Here is a 16,860-nt window from a genome sequence, read left to right on the forward strand (position 1 = left end):
ACAGGGCAGGAGGGGTGCCACATTCCCTGGCTGACCCAGCAGGGAGGGGCTGCACCTGGGAGCTTGCCCCAGCTCTGCCCCCCACTTTTCTTACCTCCAGGCTTCTTTCAGTCCTCCTCTGCCCTCCAGGGCCCCGGTGCCTGCAGCCGGGGGTGGGGTGAGGCTGGACACAATGGCTGGGGCGGAGTGGGGCACTGTCCTAGCCAAGGAGCGCTTTTCTGGGCCTGTGGTGACAGTCTGGTGCTTGTTTTTAAAGAAAATAGAATCAGAACACCTATTTATAGCTGGAGGCCATAGCCACAGACAGGAGATGGATGGGGTTGGAGGCTGCGCAGGCTCCCGCTCAGGCAGGGGCTGAGGGTGGAGCCATTCCCAGGCCCCCTGCCCCCCTTTCTCAGCCCCCAAGGAAGTGCCTGTGGGATCCTGACATTCCCTGGGACAGGATGTAGCCTGCGCTTTGGGGCAGGGGAAGGAGGGGACTTGGGTGAGGAGGATGGAAATTTTCTCTCAGAATCGGTCCCTGGGGCCCACAGTCCTTTGTGGGAATGGGTGGAGGTGAGGGTGTGTTACATGTCTGCAAGGCATAGGAGGCAGAGAAGGACCTCTGGGGGTGCGGGTGCCTCCTGCCAGGGGACTGGGTAAAGGAAAGAGAACAGGGCAGCCAGAGAGAGACGCAGGGATGGGGAGAGAGAGATGGAGAGACAGCCTTGGGGAGGACACAGAGACAGGCAGGGGTCCGGGGAGAGAGATCTGCAGCCCAGCGGACGCCCTGAATAGAGGGGAGATAGATGAAGCAAGGGGAGATCTGAAGTGGGGGGTTCCGTCCCACAGAAAGTCTTCACAGTGCTCTGGGCAGACTGGTCAGTCTGAGTTGGATCCAGGTGAGAAAGGGCAAGAATTAGGCATCTCTGTGGCCTGTACCCAAGAAGGCCAGGCCTTGCCTACTCCTCCCACCCCCAGGACCTGGAGACCCTCTGTTCCCAGCAATCTAATGCTGGGAGGCCCAGGTCCATTTGGAGGCAAAGCAAAGTTGTGTGGGCAGAGCCGATGCTCACGGGCTTCATCGCCAAGATCGTGGAAAGACTGTCCTGGACAGAGGGGGCAGGGCAGTTCCAGGACTGCTGGGGACAGGTCTGGGCTCTGACTTGCTAGGAGGTGAATTCCCCGGGCCTGGAGGAGTTACAGGCTGAGGCTATGGCCTGGGCTCACACCTGCTGCCAGCCTCTATTCAGACCCCTCCCCTCCCTGGGTTGTGCCGTTAGGGGCTGTGGGGTGGCTACAGCCTGGGGCACGTGTCATGGAGCTACAGCCACAACCGGTGACTCAGACAGTTAAAAAAAGGAGCAGCTTTGAGCAGTGACTCAACTGGCTCTGGAGGGGCTGGGTGGGTCTGGCTGGTACAAGATGGGGTGACTGGGTTTATTTTTGGTAGGGTGGGGCTGGGCCCAGGGGTGGGGGTGGAAGAGGGGAACTGGGGGTGGAGAGGAGCCACTGCTCTCATCCCAGGAGAGCCCCAGGGCTCCGTGCCAACTTAGGAAAACAGTTTCTTGATGCCAGAGAGCTCTGGCAGGCTGGGCCGCCTCTCAGCCCTGTTCTGAGCCTAGCCTGCCTTGCTGTGTGGACCCAGATAAGCAGCCGGCTCTCTCTGGATAGAAGCAGAGATCTTTGTCCTTCTCCCAAGAAGCTTGAGCTCAGAATTTTAGAGCTGACCTTGGAGAATGAAGATCCTACCCAGAGGCCCAGAGACGGACAGAGGTCTGCCCAAGGCCACACAGCAGGGCCAGATATCCCAAGGGCTGCCATTACACATTTGGCTCAGGTCCCTACAATATCTCTTCTATCCCAGGGCTGTCAACAGTTGGAGGGATGGGCTCCCATTTGAGTACCTGCCCCTGGAGAGGCTCAGATGGGCTCCAGATGAGTGTCCAGAAGCACATGGGCACCAGTTGTCCAGAGATGGAGCCTCAGCCGGGGGCAGGAGCCTGGATTCTATTAGCACACATCTGGGGAGCTGACCAGTCTTTGCCCAATAGTCTGTTCAGAAGGTTACCTCTCTGGGGGTGAAAGCAGAGGATGCCCCCACACTGGGATCTTGACTTGGGGGCCCAGGCTTTTTATCCAGAGTGTCCCTCCAGTTGGCACTCTCCGAGGCTGCTCACCCCACTCTGTAGCCATTTCCCGAGACTCACTTCCCCTCACCTCCACCAACTCTGATCTTACGCATACATGGACCCAGGCATCACCAACACCCCTGATGGGTCCAAGCAGCCGAGGATAGACAGAATCCCTCAGTCCTTCGTTCTGGTTCCTGCTCCTCATGATGCAGCCACTACTGCTTAATGAGTGGTGGTAATAGCCCCATGGGAGCTTCATGGGAGCTGTCTCACATCACTGGGCCCTGGCCTCCAGCCCCTACCTCCAGAGGGGCCCCTGAAGGGTGGGCAGAGAGCAGGGAAAAGACAGGCTTCTAGGCTCCCCATCCTATAAAAGGTCCCGAGGCCTGCTCCTTCTCTCCATCCCCACCCATCTGCTCTCAGGACAGGGTCTGAGTTTCATTTGGTCATTTGTTCAACAGATTGATTGTGCTACGTTCTGGCACAACCATCTCCATCCAAGGGACCATTAGGCTTTGGGGTGGGGCTGCAAGGGGCTGTTCTGCTTCTCCTCACACAGGAGAGGTGTGTGGACCTCAGCCCAGTGAGTCAGTCAGATGCAGGACCCACCCCCACCCCCGTTTCTGAAGGGTCCTGGGCTGGCGGGCAGAGGCTGGCTTGACAGGTCCCCTGGGAGCCTGCCTCCCCCTTTCCGTGTCACTTCGTCCCACACAGACCCTCTCTAATCCCCAGCTTTGGAAACTTTCTCAAAGATTCCTAAGCAGGAACCACCCCCCACCCGTCCCCCGCCACCATTGCTGGGCCTGCCCCACTCCAGAAGAAGATGGGAATAACAGAATAACAGCAACCTCGGGACCAGGCACCTACTGAGCATTTACTCCAGGCAAAGGGCTTTAATCCCCAACACACATAGGAGGTAGGAATTATTTATCCCATTTCAGAGAGGAGAAAACTGAGGCTCAGAAAGGCCAGGTCACCGGTATCGAGTTGTAGGGCTGGAATTAAATTCTAAGCTCTCTAACACCATGTTCTTTACCACCATGAGCCTGGCCTCCTGTCTCCCCCAGACCTGTAGAGGTTCCAGGAGCTGAGGACTCAGAGGAGGGAGAGGTGGGGCCTGAGTCAGGACTGAGGGGCGGGAGGGAAGCTTACTCTTAGCTGCTCCAAGACGCCAAAAAAGGGTGATTTGTTCCTGCCCTCACCACGGTGAGAAGTGTGTGTGTGTGTGTGTGTGTCTGTGTGTCTGTGTGTGTGTGTCTGTGTCTGGGCCAGAGGCCTGGCTGGCTGGCCTCCAGCTGTAGGAGAGCTAGACTTGCCCCAGTCACTGCGCACAAGGGAAGGGGCAGGGAGGGCTGGTGTCGTGGGAATCAGCATCCTGGGCCCACTGATATTTATAGCTGCCCCCTACTGAAATGTGTGTGTGGGGGGGCTGCTCTTAGGTGGGAACGGAAGTTGGTCTTCTCTCCTCCACCCCCTCTCCATCTTCCCAGAGAGAAGGATGGCCCAGGCTAGAGGCCCTGGCCTGGTGGTGGAGCTGGGGGCTGTGTGTCCTGAGTTGGGGGCTTCCCCCAGGCTTCTGGCTCTGGGGGTGGACACTCTCTTTGCTAGGCCCTGAGCCAGGCTTCTGAGAACACTGTGTGTGTGTGTGTGTGTGTGTGTGTGTGTGTGTTTGCAAGCGTGTGTCTGCACACACATGTACGTACACCTACTGGGTGTCATGCTGATGGAGGTCACAGAACAGGGGCAGGGGCCAGATGAAGGTAGGGGGAGAAAGGCCTGTAATCTCACAGAGATGGAGGGCAGGGCCCCAGAAGGGGGGCAGACCAGGCTGTAGGCCTGAATAATCAATGGTTGGAAAAGCCTCCCAGGGGTGGTGATGCTGGAGCTGGACCTTGAAGGATGGAGAGAAAAAAAGAAGAGCAGTTGAAAGCAACAGCCTGGGCAAAGGTGGAAGGTGCCAGGGATTATGGATTATTATCCGATGGTCTAGTTCATCAGCCAGCCTGTGGGACACAGCATCACCTTGAATGTGGAGGCTGATCTACTGGGGGGAGAGAGGGCCCAGCCACAGCCATGGTGTCTTTGGGGCTGCAGGCAGGTGGCACCATGAGGCTGCTGTCTACCTGGATACTCAGGAGTGTCCCATTTGGTTCTGAGAGGGACAGGAATGGGATGCTGGGGCAGGAGAGGCCAGGTCCCCAAGCCTGGCTGGGAGGAAGCTGGGACTACATTCTGCTCCCTGCCTTCAGGCCCCCAGACTTTGCTCCACCTGGGGAAGGACATCTTCCAGGGGCCATTGATAATCAGTCTTGTTCTGGATTCTTTGAAAGCCAGGAAGTCCTTTCTTGTATGTGACCTGACTCTCCCCTGCTCTCAGTATGTTTTAACTCAAAGCAATTAATTGGTTTTCAAGCCTTTTTTTAAAGCCACAGAACACTTTATCAAAACTGTATCTTACATAAAACACTGATCTGTAAACAAATGTTCATGAGACTGCTATGTATGAATCAGGGTGGTGCAAGCATCCCGTATTCCCAGATATGGGAATGTAAAGCCCCGGAGCACCTTGGACACAGTCTGAAAACCCCTGGTTGGCTCAGTGATCTCTATGCCCCTTGTGGGCCCAGTCCTGGGTGCAGCAAGATAGTGGAGACCTCAGAAAAAAGTAGATGGGAGGTCTGCCCTCAGGGAGCTGCTGGTCCTGTGGGGAAGGTCACACCCAAACCAGGGTACAAGGACAAACAGCAGAGAGGTCTACCCCCTACCCTGCTAAGGATTTGCTGTGTGACTCTGAGAAAATAGCTGCCCCTCTCTGGGCCCTGGTTTCCCTATGAACCGTGGGGGGCTGGCCTGGGCTGGGGAGTCTCTGCAGTGAGGTCTGGGAGGGGAGGCTGCCTTACTGACCCACCATGACACTTAAATCACAAGAGAGACACACACTGAAACGGTTTAGCATGAGCAGTGGCGGGAGGCCTGGCTAATGCACGTCAGAGCTGGCAGGGCTGGCTCTTCTACAGGCGGGGAGCGGCAAGGGCGTGGGCAGGAGCTGAGTGGGAGGAAGGAATGGTCAACAGGAGAGGCACTGTCCAGAACATGAGTGAGCCATGCCACCAAGCCACCTTGATGGCAGCCCCAGAGCCACTACCCTACATCTGAGACAGATGGGGCTTCATTTGCCACCCCAGCTGTCGGTGGAGGAGTGGTGGGCTTCCTTGAAGAAGATCTGCTTATGCTGTGAGGAAGTGGGGAGGGTTTGGAAAGGTAGGGGGCACTTGCTGGAGGGGTCTGCAGAGATGGGAACAGAGATCTGGGGTCCTCAGGGACCTGTCTCTCTCCTGAAGACCTGTCTCCCTCCTCTGCTGGGGGGCCCTGAGTCCACTGGTCGGTGGCTGCCCACCTGGCCTGATCTGGGAAAGGCGGCTGTTGTTGGGGTGAGTGAGAGCACCATGGCCTGTGTACCCAGAGAGGGACCTGAGGCCAGTCCTTCTCGTTCTCAGGGCCTCAGTTTCCTCATCTGGAAAATGGGGAATGTTTCTTGACTTATAGGGCTGCTGTGAAGCTGCAGGACAACATGGTTAGTGCCCCCCACGGGGTGTCTCTGGAGGTAGGAGCTCTTTTCTAAGAGAGCTCCATCCTCTCCCCTATTTGGAGTCACAGACCCTCCTGAGAAGCAGAGAGCCAGGAGCCCCTACCCCAGGGAGAATCCAAGTACAAAATTGTTCATACAAATTCGGTTCATTCAAAAATTACTCATACACACTCAGTAATAATGGTAATACAATACTTTTGAAACACACCCTAAGCCTGCACCTGGAGGAGGAGTCTTAACTCTGGAAGGCTCTACAGAACTGGACCCATGCTGGGTCAGGGGCATGTTGGAGGCCAAAGGGGAGCTGGATGGGGCCAGGAGTCTGCGGCAAGGCAGTAAAGGAGCGGAGGGACCTGGAAGGGAGCAGGCTCAAGTCCCAGACCCAAAGGCCCCCTTGTTTATTTGCTCTTGGCACTGAATAGGAGCCCCAGCGCAGCTCAGTACCCCCTGCCCCCATCTTGTCCTCACCTCCTTCCCTGAAGGCCCCACCCAGCCCAGGTCTGTGAGCACCGCTAGTCGTGTGCACGGTTGCGCGGGCTCACATCTGTGTGCGCCAGTGAGTGTGTAGTCAGGGCTATTTCCAACTCCCTCTCCCCTGCCCGCCCCCTCCTGGGCAGCACGCCCAGTTCCTCACACCCCACTCCCCTCCGGCCCTTCATCAGCCGCCTGGCCCACCTGGCGCAGTCCCCTCCTCGGGCCCCCCAGGCGGGCCGCACTGAAAGGCTCTTGTTGTCCTGACTGGGCAGGCGGGTGAATGTTGGGAGTGGGGGCTCAGTTATACTTGGTCTGGAACAGCTTTTTCAGAGTCCGGGGGCGCTGGGCCTAGGGCCCTGGCCCCTGCCCTGCTCTAGAGAGCTGGGGCAGTGTACGTACACACACAGACACACAGACACACACAAGGCTGAGAGGCTGTCTCCAGTACCACTCGTTCCCCCAGACCATCCTCAGAGGCAACAGAACCTACCCTGGTTCAATTCCTTGCACCTGAGGCTCCCCCGTCCCCACCCCAGCCATGCTCTCTAAGACACCCCCATCAGTTCAGAGCCCTCACCCAGATTACACAGGAACCCTCTCTGCCAGCTACTCCCGCCTGAGTCCCATGTGAGCCCCTCACCTTCTGCCTTTCAAAGTCAGCTATGCCAGGCAGGGAAGAGGTGTGGGAGCCACTGACACTGCATGCTCTGTGCTCACTCTGACCTCCCAGATTTGCTTGTGCTGTACCCCCTGGCTGGAAGCACATCAGCTCAAACCCAATCTCCCCAATGCCTGTGGCTCTGCTGGGCCTCCCACAGGGCTTAGAAGGGGCTGGACATCACACTTATCATCCACACTGGCACAGGGGCCAAGTCTAGCTGCCCACGCAGGCAGGGAGCTCCCACAAAGTGGGACTAGGGGCTCTTTTTGGGCAGCTGGGCTTCTCTGTGGGCTACAGCACTTTGCTTCCTCCCTGGGTCCTCAGTTTCCCTGTCTGTACAATTGGAAGGTTGGCCCAGATGGTCTCCAAAGGTGCTTGATTCTCAGGTCCCATGACCTGGATGCCCTGGAATGTTGATGAGTGCAGCGAAAGCATCCCAGTGTGCCTCACTCTGGTACCTGAGACCTGGGGGCCTTTGGGGCTAGGGGTGTCCAGGAGGGGTGGGAGTGATACCTTCCTCGGTAGGGGCTGTCCCTATTGCAGAGACCAGGACGGGGGAAAGAGGGGACATGGCCTGGGGACAGAGGTGGGCTCTTGGAGGGGAGCTCTGCCTGTGAGGGGGACAGGATACTAGCTCGCCCACCCCCTCACCGCTTCCAAATCCCTCCTAAGGGCCGGGGTCAGCTTGATGTTATAAAACCCCACTGGCACCATGTCTCTCTCCTCTCTAAAAGCTTCGCTGGCTCCCCACTGCCAATAGGGTATAGGTTGTGGACTGCATTTTGCCATCTCAGGTTTCTGTGCCCCAGCCCAGTGGCTCTTCCTGGCTTGTGCTCAAAATATATGTACCTTCCAGCCAGGCTGCTGGAACTCCTTATCTCAACCTCCCTCTACTCATACCCCCTCAGAGCCTTTGCTCATTGAGCCCTCGCCTGGAGTTCTGACCCCCTTCCCATCCTCCAAGGCTTGGCTCAAGGATCACCCTCTGCCCCGCCCCAGCTTGCCTCTGAATTTCTCCTCACCATTCTCCTCATGTGGATCTTTGCAGACATGACAGGAATTGCTGTTTGAGTTTTAATTTGCTTTTCTGCCTCCCGAATGAGTCCAAGTCCAGCCTATGCATTTCTGTGCACTCCTGACTGCCCAGCACAATGTCTGCACACTGTTGATGCTGAGAAGGTATTTGAGAATGGCTCTCAGTTGAAGCCCAAAGAGGTGGGTACCGGAGTCCCTCCCTTGGCTGAAGACTGGGCAAGCAGACCTCTCTAGTCAGCTCAGATGCCCCCTTCCTATCTCTCTAGAGGCCCAGCCCACAACCCAGGCCCTGAGACCTTGAAGGATGGGGTCCCTGGGGACAGGAACAGGGGGCCTGGGGATCCAGCTGACTCACCCCACTGGGGGGGCCTCCCCTGACTCATTTCCCTTTTGGGTGCCTCGTGATTACTGTCCATTCTAACTGGCTTCCCCATCTAATGGGGAGAGGGGTGTGGCCTAGGTCCCTGGAAGGGAGACTCAGGCCCTTCATCTGCTCAAAGTTGTTTTTGGGAATGGTCCTGAAAGATGTAGGCTGAAGCACTGATTCATACATACATGGGTAGTAATGACTGATGGGCCCTGAGGCCACAATTCTTATGGCATAACTAGACTGTTCCTTAACTAAGGGAAGAATGCCATAATGGTGGGATTTCTGGCATTGCCATAGGGACGGATACATCCCAGCACCTCTCAGACGGCAGTCTCTGCTGGAGTCAAGCATCAATGCCTGGGACAGGGAGGTGTGGCAGGGGGGTGCCCAGAGCTGTCTGAGGGGCACAGGCTGTCTGAGGGGCACCAGCCCTGCCTCTAGGAGGCTGAAGAGTGGGTGGTCCTGTCTGTCACTAACTAGGCCTTCTCAGTGAGGAGAGAGGAGAGAGAAGACAGGAGGGGAAGGAGGAGGCCAGGAGGAAGGTGGTGGTGAAGAGGCCAGACAGAAAATGCACCCGGGGACAAGGGGAACAGCAGCAGAGCTGGGGCGCAGCTGGAGGAGGCCCCAGGAGGCTGGGGTGCTTGCGGGGCCCCACACGGTGGGGGCAGGGTGGCTTCCTCCCCATTTCACGCCTTGCAGCACTCCCCCTTTCTTGCCTGGGTGTCTGAGGTGGGGGACTCTCTTCTCACTGTCACTACGTGTCCTTTGGGCACCAACTCAGTCATAGAAAGCCTGCTGGGCACAGGGAGCCCAGGCGGCACTGGGGTGTCTCCACTGGGTCTAGAGAACAATCCTGCACAAAGCCACACCCTAGGGAAGTGACCCTGGGGCCAACCTCAGATAACCAGAGCCCACATGACCCCCTAGATAGAGAGCCATGGCTGGGGGTCCTGCATCCCCTTGGGGTGGGGTGGTACTGCCAGAGACCCCAGCCTGGGGTGGCAGAAGTGCAGTCCCCTCGTTTCCTAGCCTGGGGGTCACTTCTGGGTCCTCCTGTCCCCTTCCTCTACCTAAGAAACCCTCCACAGCTCTTGCCAGTCTAGGTCGGCGTCTCAGGCCCCTCACTCACCTGTGGATGCTGGTCCCACCAACGTAGCGAAGGTCAGAGCCAGGGTGAGGGCGGGGGCTGAGAGCAGGAGCCGCGGGCTCGATCGCATCGCGGCGGGCTGGGCAGCGGGACTGGCGAGGAGCGGAGTTCGGAGCCTGGAGCTTGGACGCCAGAGTCTCGAGTTGAGAGAACTGGCGCGGGCTGGGGCTCCGGGCGTCCCGCCGCCTACTTAACACGGGGGCGGGGCAGGCGCCGACCGGCGCGTGCGCTCCGGTTTCAGGCCGGGGCTGTCCTGTCTGCCCCCCACCCCTAGTCTTCTTAAAGGGCCCGTGCTGGGCTGCTCCTCCCCGTCAGGGCTCAGGGGACCCTTACAGCTCGATCAGTCCAAGGCTCCACCTTAGACATTTGGGACAAAATCCCAGAGGAGCCCAGACCCCCTGGGCTCTGGCGCAAGGGCTCCCGGAGAGCTCCGCTGGGAGGAGAGATGTGAGCTGAGCTAGTCCCATCACTTCTCTGCCCTCTGCTGTCTCCTGGGTTGTGGCAGGGGCGTCCTCACGCCAGGCCTAGGAGGAAGGACAGATGCCCTCCACCCCACAGACTGCTTTTGGGCTGCTTTGCCTCTGAAGTCTCTGCAGGACGCCATTTGGACAGAGAAGCACCAGCCTGAGGTTCTACACCGCTCTGTGCCCACTGGCACTGCAACCTTGACAGGGCCTCAGTTTCCCAGTCTGTAAAGGAGAGATGTTCTAGAGTCTCCCACAAGGCAGGAGGGATTCTCAACTCCCTGGTATCATTTAGTTGCCTCTAACTAATTCTGCAAGGTGGGTGACAACACTCCTGCCCACACTTTATGGAGGAGGAAGCTGGCTCAGAGCTGGAAGTGGTTCTTGCAAGGCCCCCAGTTGGAGAGTAGGTCCCTGGCCACATGGGACCAGAACCCCAGGCCACCTGACTCCTGAATCTGGCTGTTTCAACTTCCTGGGCTGCCTCCTGGAAATCTGACCCTGGATTTAGCATCTACCTAACAGCTTCAGGCTGGAGTCCTGCTCCTCTTGGTTCCCTCCCAGGCAACAATATAAGCCTTGTCCCAAGCAGGAGAAAGGGCAATATTATCGCAGAGCATCCAGCACCTAGAGGCTCTGCCTGCGCTCTGCCTAGCCCCAGCATCAGCGGTGCCTGGCTTCGGTTTCTCTGTGCAGTAAATGGGTGGAACAGTACCCCTGGAGTGTTTCCCCCTCCTCTCCTCCATCAGAATCTCTCTGTCACACCTGCCTGCTTCAGCCCACCCCCAACCCCATCCCACCACTTGCTGTCCCCCCAGCCCCTCCCCTTGCCTGATGACACAATCCTACCATGGGTACAGCCCTTCAGAGTTTGCAACAAAATTTTGCCCCGTTTTGTAAATGAAGAAACTGAGGCTGAGGAAGATTAAGGGACTTGAGCAAGTCTACACAGCTGCAAAGAGGTGGAGCCAGGTCTTTGACCCCAAGCCCAGGGCTCTTACCACCACAGCACAGTGGTAACCGGGGCTCTGGGTTCAAATCCCAGCTCTCCTGCTTAGCTGTCCAACCTTGAGCAAGTCACTTCACTTCTCTGTAGTTCAGTTTCCTCATCTGTAAAATTGGCTTTGTGAGGATTAAATGCTTTTTAAAAAAAATAAATTTATTTATTTATTTTTGGCCGCATTGGGTCTTCGTTGCTGTGCGTGGGCTTTCTCTAGTTGCGGCTAGCGGGGGCTACTCTTTCGTTGCGGTGTGCGGGCTTCTCACTGCGGTGGCTTTTCTTTGTTGCAGAGCATGGGCTCTAGGCGTGCGGGCTTCGGTAGTTGTGGCACATGGGCTCAGTAGATGTGGCTTGCAGGCTGTAGAGCGCAGGCTCAGTAGTTGTGGCGCACGGGCTTAGTTGCTCCGTGGCATGTGGGATCTTCCCGGACCAGGGCTCGAACCCGTGTCTCCTGCATTGGCAGGCGGATTCTTAACCACTGCGCCACCAGGGAAGTCCCAGGATTAAATCCTTTAATGTACCTCAAGTACCTAGCCCGAGGTATATAGCAGGTGCTCAACATATGCTTGTCCTTTTTCCTCCTTGCCCTGTAGTCCTGCTGCACATCCTCCATGTGTCTCAAAGTTTGCATTTAGCTTCCAGAGGCAGCTGCACACAGTAGGTACTCAATAAATGCATGCTGGGGTTGAGTAAGAAGCCAGTTGCTGCTGTTCTGTGGGGATTTTGGGAAACGCAACAACTCCCATCCAGATCACCCTAGGAAGCCTGGGTCGGGGCTGTGCTCAGCTGGCCTCCGTGGCAATAAAGCCATTGATTCCACGCTTGTCCCTTGTTTTTCCTTCTCCCCAAGTCAGCAAGGCACCTGGTCCTTGTTAAGGGCTAATTACTGGTGAAGTGTGGGCCCAGAGTTGCGGAGGCTGCTGAGAAGACAACATTTGGAGCAAAAGAGATTTTTTTTTAGGAATGAGAAAAGAAAGGAGGAGAAGACTTTTGCTTCTCTATGAATCAAAAATGTGGGTGGAGCTTTCTACCCACCCCATCTGCCCATCCTTCCCCCTCCCCACCTTCTCCCATGTCCTCCCCTGATCCCCACCCACACAGATTTACCCACCGCTACCAGGAGTCATTGGTCTGTCTGTGGAGCCTCCAGACGGAATTCCCCGCCCACAGCTGAGATTCAAGTCAGGATTAGCTTGCAGCCTCCCCCTGCCTGGTTGCTAGCTGGGGAGAGAAACACAGGCCTGGAAAAATAATGGCAACCAGCACGGCAGTAATAGCCCACACTGGCTTCTCTGCTGGGGCTTCTCAGTTTACAAAACACTCACCTGGTCTTTTGACAACGCTGGGGAGTGTGTGTGTTGGGGGACAGTGTCCCCTTTTCACTGATGAGAAAACTGAGGCTCTAGTGGAAAAGGGATGCTGGGGCACCGGCGCACATAGGCCTGGCCTTTGTTCAGCCTATAGCCTAGAACTTGACCCCCGACTGGTGCTGAGCAGACTCATGCCAGGAAAACTGGCAGAAAGTTGAGGCCTCCTGTTGCCTTGGAACTGATCCTTGACTTCCTCTTACGGTCTCAGGGCAAAGCCTGTTAGACCAGGCGGTGCCTGCTCCTCAACTGACCTCTCCCCAGCCTCCTCGGCATGCCCCCCCGAAGCCCCCACCAAATCCCCATCCTGAGTAGAGCCCACTAGGGCCTCCCTAGCATCCTCAGGCCTTCTTCCTCTGTCTTCTGACTTTTGCCCTGACTTTCTCTGGCTTGGGTTGGCCGGGTGTCCCTGGTGACCATCCCCGACTGCCCTTGTCTCTGTGGCCGTATCTCACCTTCCTCCAGGAAGCCCTCACAGCCTTCCTTCTCACCACTGACCTTCCTTTCCATAGACGCCCTCGAGTAGTGATCTCTGTATTCTCCCAGTGCCCCCCAGGGCACACGTAGTTGAGTCAATGCCTCCTGGCCCCCTGGACAGACTTCTTCCCAGCAAATCACTGGACAGGGTACCTGGGATAGGGGAGAGGAAGACTCAGAACACACTTGAAGAAGGATGCCCACGCCCCAGGGATGAAGGAGGATTCAAATTTTTCTGAAGCTACAGTGACCTGTGGTTTGTGCTGCCTCAGTTTCCCCAAGTGATCGGCCTCTGGGAGAACAGACAACAGAGAGCATCACCCGCTTCTCTGCTGGCAGAGTTCAGCCAGGCGTGCTGGCCAGACCCTCCTGGTCATTCTTATCCTCATGCCTCTTGGACGAAGAGCGCCTGCTCTGGCAGCGGCCGTGGCACAGTCCTGCCCTTGGCCAGGGCCTGGCATCTGAATGCCTCTGTGTTTTGCACCCTGACCGCCTGGGCCCCACCCAGGGAGCTTGTGGCCAAAGCCAGCTTGCTGGTAAATGGCCGGTGCTTGTGTCCTAGATGGGACAGTGCCTCAGCTCGCACTGTCTAGGTCCTAACCTCAGGGAAGTGGCCTTCTGCCATGAAGCACATAGAACTCAGGCCACTACTGTGCAAGGGGACGTGGGCCCCGATTCCGTGGCCCTGTAGTCACATGGCCAGGAGCCCCACGGTGGTGGGCCCAGGCCAGGGCCTATGCTAGCAGTGGCCTTGCTCCCAATCCTGGCTGGTGGCATCCATGGGGCTCCTCCAAGTGCAAGCAGCCAGGATCAGGAGGGGTGGGGGCAGCTATTCCCAACAATTACACAATTCAGGACCTGAAATGTTATGTTTGCTGCCCTTGGGAGCCGCCTGTGGGCTGTGGACGGGTGGCTGGTGGCAGGGCTTTCCCTGGCCAGGGGAAAGCTGTCTTGGGGAGATGGGGGCTGGGGGTGGTAGAGGACCCTCTCAGAGCCTCTGTTCCCGGGAGCAGGAAGTAATCTTCCACACCACGTCCACAAAGGCTTGTGGCTTCAGTGGCTATGACCAGCTGGCCGCAGCTGACTCCTCCTGGGGTTGTGCTATTTCTAAATATTGTTTCATGCTGTTACCCCCTGCTCTGCTCCACCAATGGATATTCAGCTGGCTGCAGAGAGAGCCTCTGGGAGGGGGAATGAATAGTCCTCGTTTGGATGGAACATTTGTGAACATACTTGCCCAGGGTCTAGCGTGGGACAGGTACTTTGGGGGCTGGGGTAGGGCTCCCAAAAGAAGGGTTAGACATACCTGCTCAGAACTGGGAATGAGGCTTCAGTGGGCGTTAGGAGACATGGGTCTGAGCTGGCGACTGGGCAGGGCAGTGAAAAGAATGTGGGGTTAGGAGCCAGAAGTCTGGTTCTGCCAAGCCTTTTCTGTGTGGCCTCAGGCAAGTCTCTTCACCTCTAGGCACCTTTTCCCTCATTTGTAAACAGTAGAACCGCCATGGTGCTTGGACGATGCCTTCCAACAGAGGGGCTGGGGCTTTATAAACTATGAAGGGCAGTGCCTGGTGGTTATGATGAGGGCACCTGTTGATGCCAGGGTAGTGTTCTCTGCACGTCTTCCAGGAATCCTTTGAAGGGGAGGCAAGATTGACAACCAAGAGGCAGCTGGAGCAAGCTGGCAAGGCTGTCTTCAGCCACTTCACCCAAGAACATACAGCTTGAATTTCAGCTCCTATTGGCCCCATTGGCTAGATGTCCTTGTATAGTGAAAAACCTGTGGTAGCCAGCCTCCAAGATGGCCCTCAATGGTCCTCACATTTGGGCATTCACAACCTTGTGGAGTCACTACCCACACATTGAATAGGGCTGACCCAAATGGCCCATAGGGCATTGCAGAAATGATGGAATATGATTTACAAGGTCAGGTCACAAGAGACATGGCGGCCTCTGCCTTGTTCTCTTCTGATTGCTTGCTCTGGGGGAAGCCAGCCACCATGGCCTGAGGATAGTTAAGCAGCCTGCGGAAGGCCCCTGTGGAGAGGAACTGAGGCCTTTTGTCAATGGTCAGCACCAGCCCACCATTCACATGAGTGAGCCATCTAGGAAGTGGATGTGCCAGTCCCAGTCACACTTTCAGATGACTGCAGCTCCTACTGACATCTTGACTGCTTCTTCTGGAGAGACCTGGAGCCAGATCCATCCAACTAAGCCACTTCTAAACTCCTGGCCCCTAAACTCTTGAAACTGTGTGTGATAATAAATGTGTATTGCTATTTTAAGCTCTTAGGCTTTGAGGATAATTTGTAACACAGCAGGAGATAACTGAAACAGACCTCCACAAATGTAAATTGCAGTCCAGTCAGCCAGACTGGGTCTGTGTCTGGGTTCAGAAAGTAAGACTCTGTTCCCATGAGGAGGAATGAAGTTTCCTTGATCAATCAATGGATCAACTCATTTACTCATTCCACAAACCTTTCTTAAGCACTTACCATATGTCAGGGCACTATGCTGGGGGCTGGAGACACAAGGGTAAGTGACAGAGCCCTGCCTTTGGGAGCTCACAGGCTCCCCAAATGACTTGGTGATTGTTGGATGTGGGGAGTAAGGACAAGGGAGGGGTCCAGGACAAGCCCAGATTTCCAGCTTGGACACTTGGGTAGGTGGTGACATCATTCACCGAGATAAATGGGGGACAGGGAGCATATCATGTGAAAAGCTCTAGGCTTATTGACTTTTAGATGTTTGTGAGAATCTCAGGTGACACTGTGCAGGCTGTCGGATATGGGAGTCTAAACTCCTAAGAAGATCTGAGCCAGAGACATATATATTCGGGAATTGTTGGGGTACAGATAATGGGATTGAAGCAACAAGAGGGGATGAGACTTCCCAGTGAGAGGAGGGTGGTGAAATGGGAGAGGAAAGCCCAGGACTGAACTTTAAAAAAAAAAAAAATTAATAATTATTTATTATTTATGGTTATAGGAAACAAATTTTAAACAAATTTGCATACATGTTTTGTTGCTGTGATATATGAGAGAGTGATCAATAAAATACTGCAGGACTGAACTTTGAGACACCAACTTTTTTTTCTTAAAAAAATTTTATTTTAACATAATTTCAGACTTAGGGAAGAGTAGCAAGGCCATTACAAATATTTTTCACATACTCTTCACCTAGATTCCCAAACGGTAATGTTTTATCACCTTTAAATTCTTTTCTACGTATATACGTATTTTTTGCCTGTAAGAATTTTTTGAGAGTAAGTTGCAGATATAATGCTCCTTTATCCTTAAATACTTAAATATATATTTCCTGAGAACAAGGACCTTCTCTTTCAGAACCCAGATCAGGAAACTAACATTGGTACAATACTTTTAACTAGCTACAGGCTTTTTTCTGGCTTTGCCAATTTCCCCAGTAATATCCTTGATAGCAAAAGAAACTCATGGCTCCTACATTGCATTTGAATAGAAACTACATTGAGTTTCTATTAATCTGAAAAAGCTCTTCAGTGTTTCTTTGTCTTTCATGACATTGCCATTTTTGGCAAGTACAGACCTATTTTATTTTGGAACATGAATCTTGATTTGAGTTTATCTGGTTTCTTTGCAATTAGATTCAGGTTATGTACCCTCAGTGGGAACACCCCAGAAGTGATCCTGTGTCCTTCTCAGTGCATCCTCTCAGGAGGTACACAGCATCTATCTGTCGCATTGTTGATGGTTTTTTTTCTTTTTTTTCTCTCTTTATTTTAAACAAGTGTGGCTCTCTTTTTTTTAATGTACAAAGAACTCTTTTAAAAAAATCAATCAATTAATTAATTAATTAATTTTTGGCTGTGTTGGGTCTTTGTTGCTGTGTGTGGGCTTTTTCTAGTTGCATCGAGTGGAGGCTACTCTTCATTGTGGTGCACGGGCTTCTCATTGTGGTGGTTTCTCTTGTTGTGGAACATGGGCTCTAGGCACGTGAGCTTCAGTAGTTGTGGCACGTGGGCTCAGTAGTTGTGGCTCTCAGGCTTTAGAGTGCAGGCTCAGTAGTTGTGGCGAACGGGCTTAGTTGCTCCACAGCATGTGGCGTCTTCGTGGACCAGGGCTTGAACCTCTGTCCCCTGCATTGGCAGGCAGATTCGTAACCAGTGTGCCACCAGGGATGTCCCAAT

At 54.9% G+C, this 16,860-nt stretch overlaps 1 protein-coding gene across 1 annotated transcript in view; it reads right to left on the reverse strand.

Annotated features, from left to right (window-relative positions):
• Positions 1–9,601, reverse strand: part of CSPG4 (chondroitin sulfate proteoglycan 4) — a 35,886-nt gene extending 26,285 nt beyond the window's left edge. Inside the window, exon 1 of the mRNA XM_007118683.4 lies at positions 9,373–9,601. Within this exon, the coding sequence (XP_007118745.2) occupies positions 9,373–9,460 (88 nt within the window). The 5' untranslated portion in view covers positions 9,461–9,601. The remainder of the gene's footprint in view (positions 1–9,372) is intronic.
• Between the last annotated feature and the right edge of the window lie 7,259 nt (positions 9,602–16,860).

This window comes from Physeter macrocephalus, chromosome 11, assembly GCF_002837175.3.
Source record: "Physeter macrocephalus isolate SW-GA chromosome 11, ASM283717v5, whole genome shotgun sequence".
In the NCBI taxonomy this organism is placed as follows: Eukaryota; Metazoa; Chordata; class Mammalia; order Artiodactyla; family Physeteridae; genus Physeter; species Physeter macrocephalus.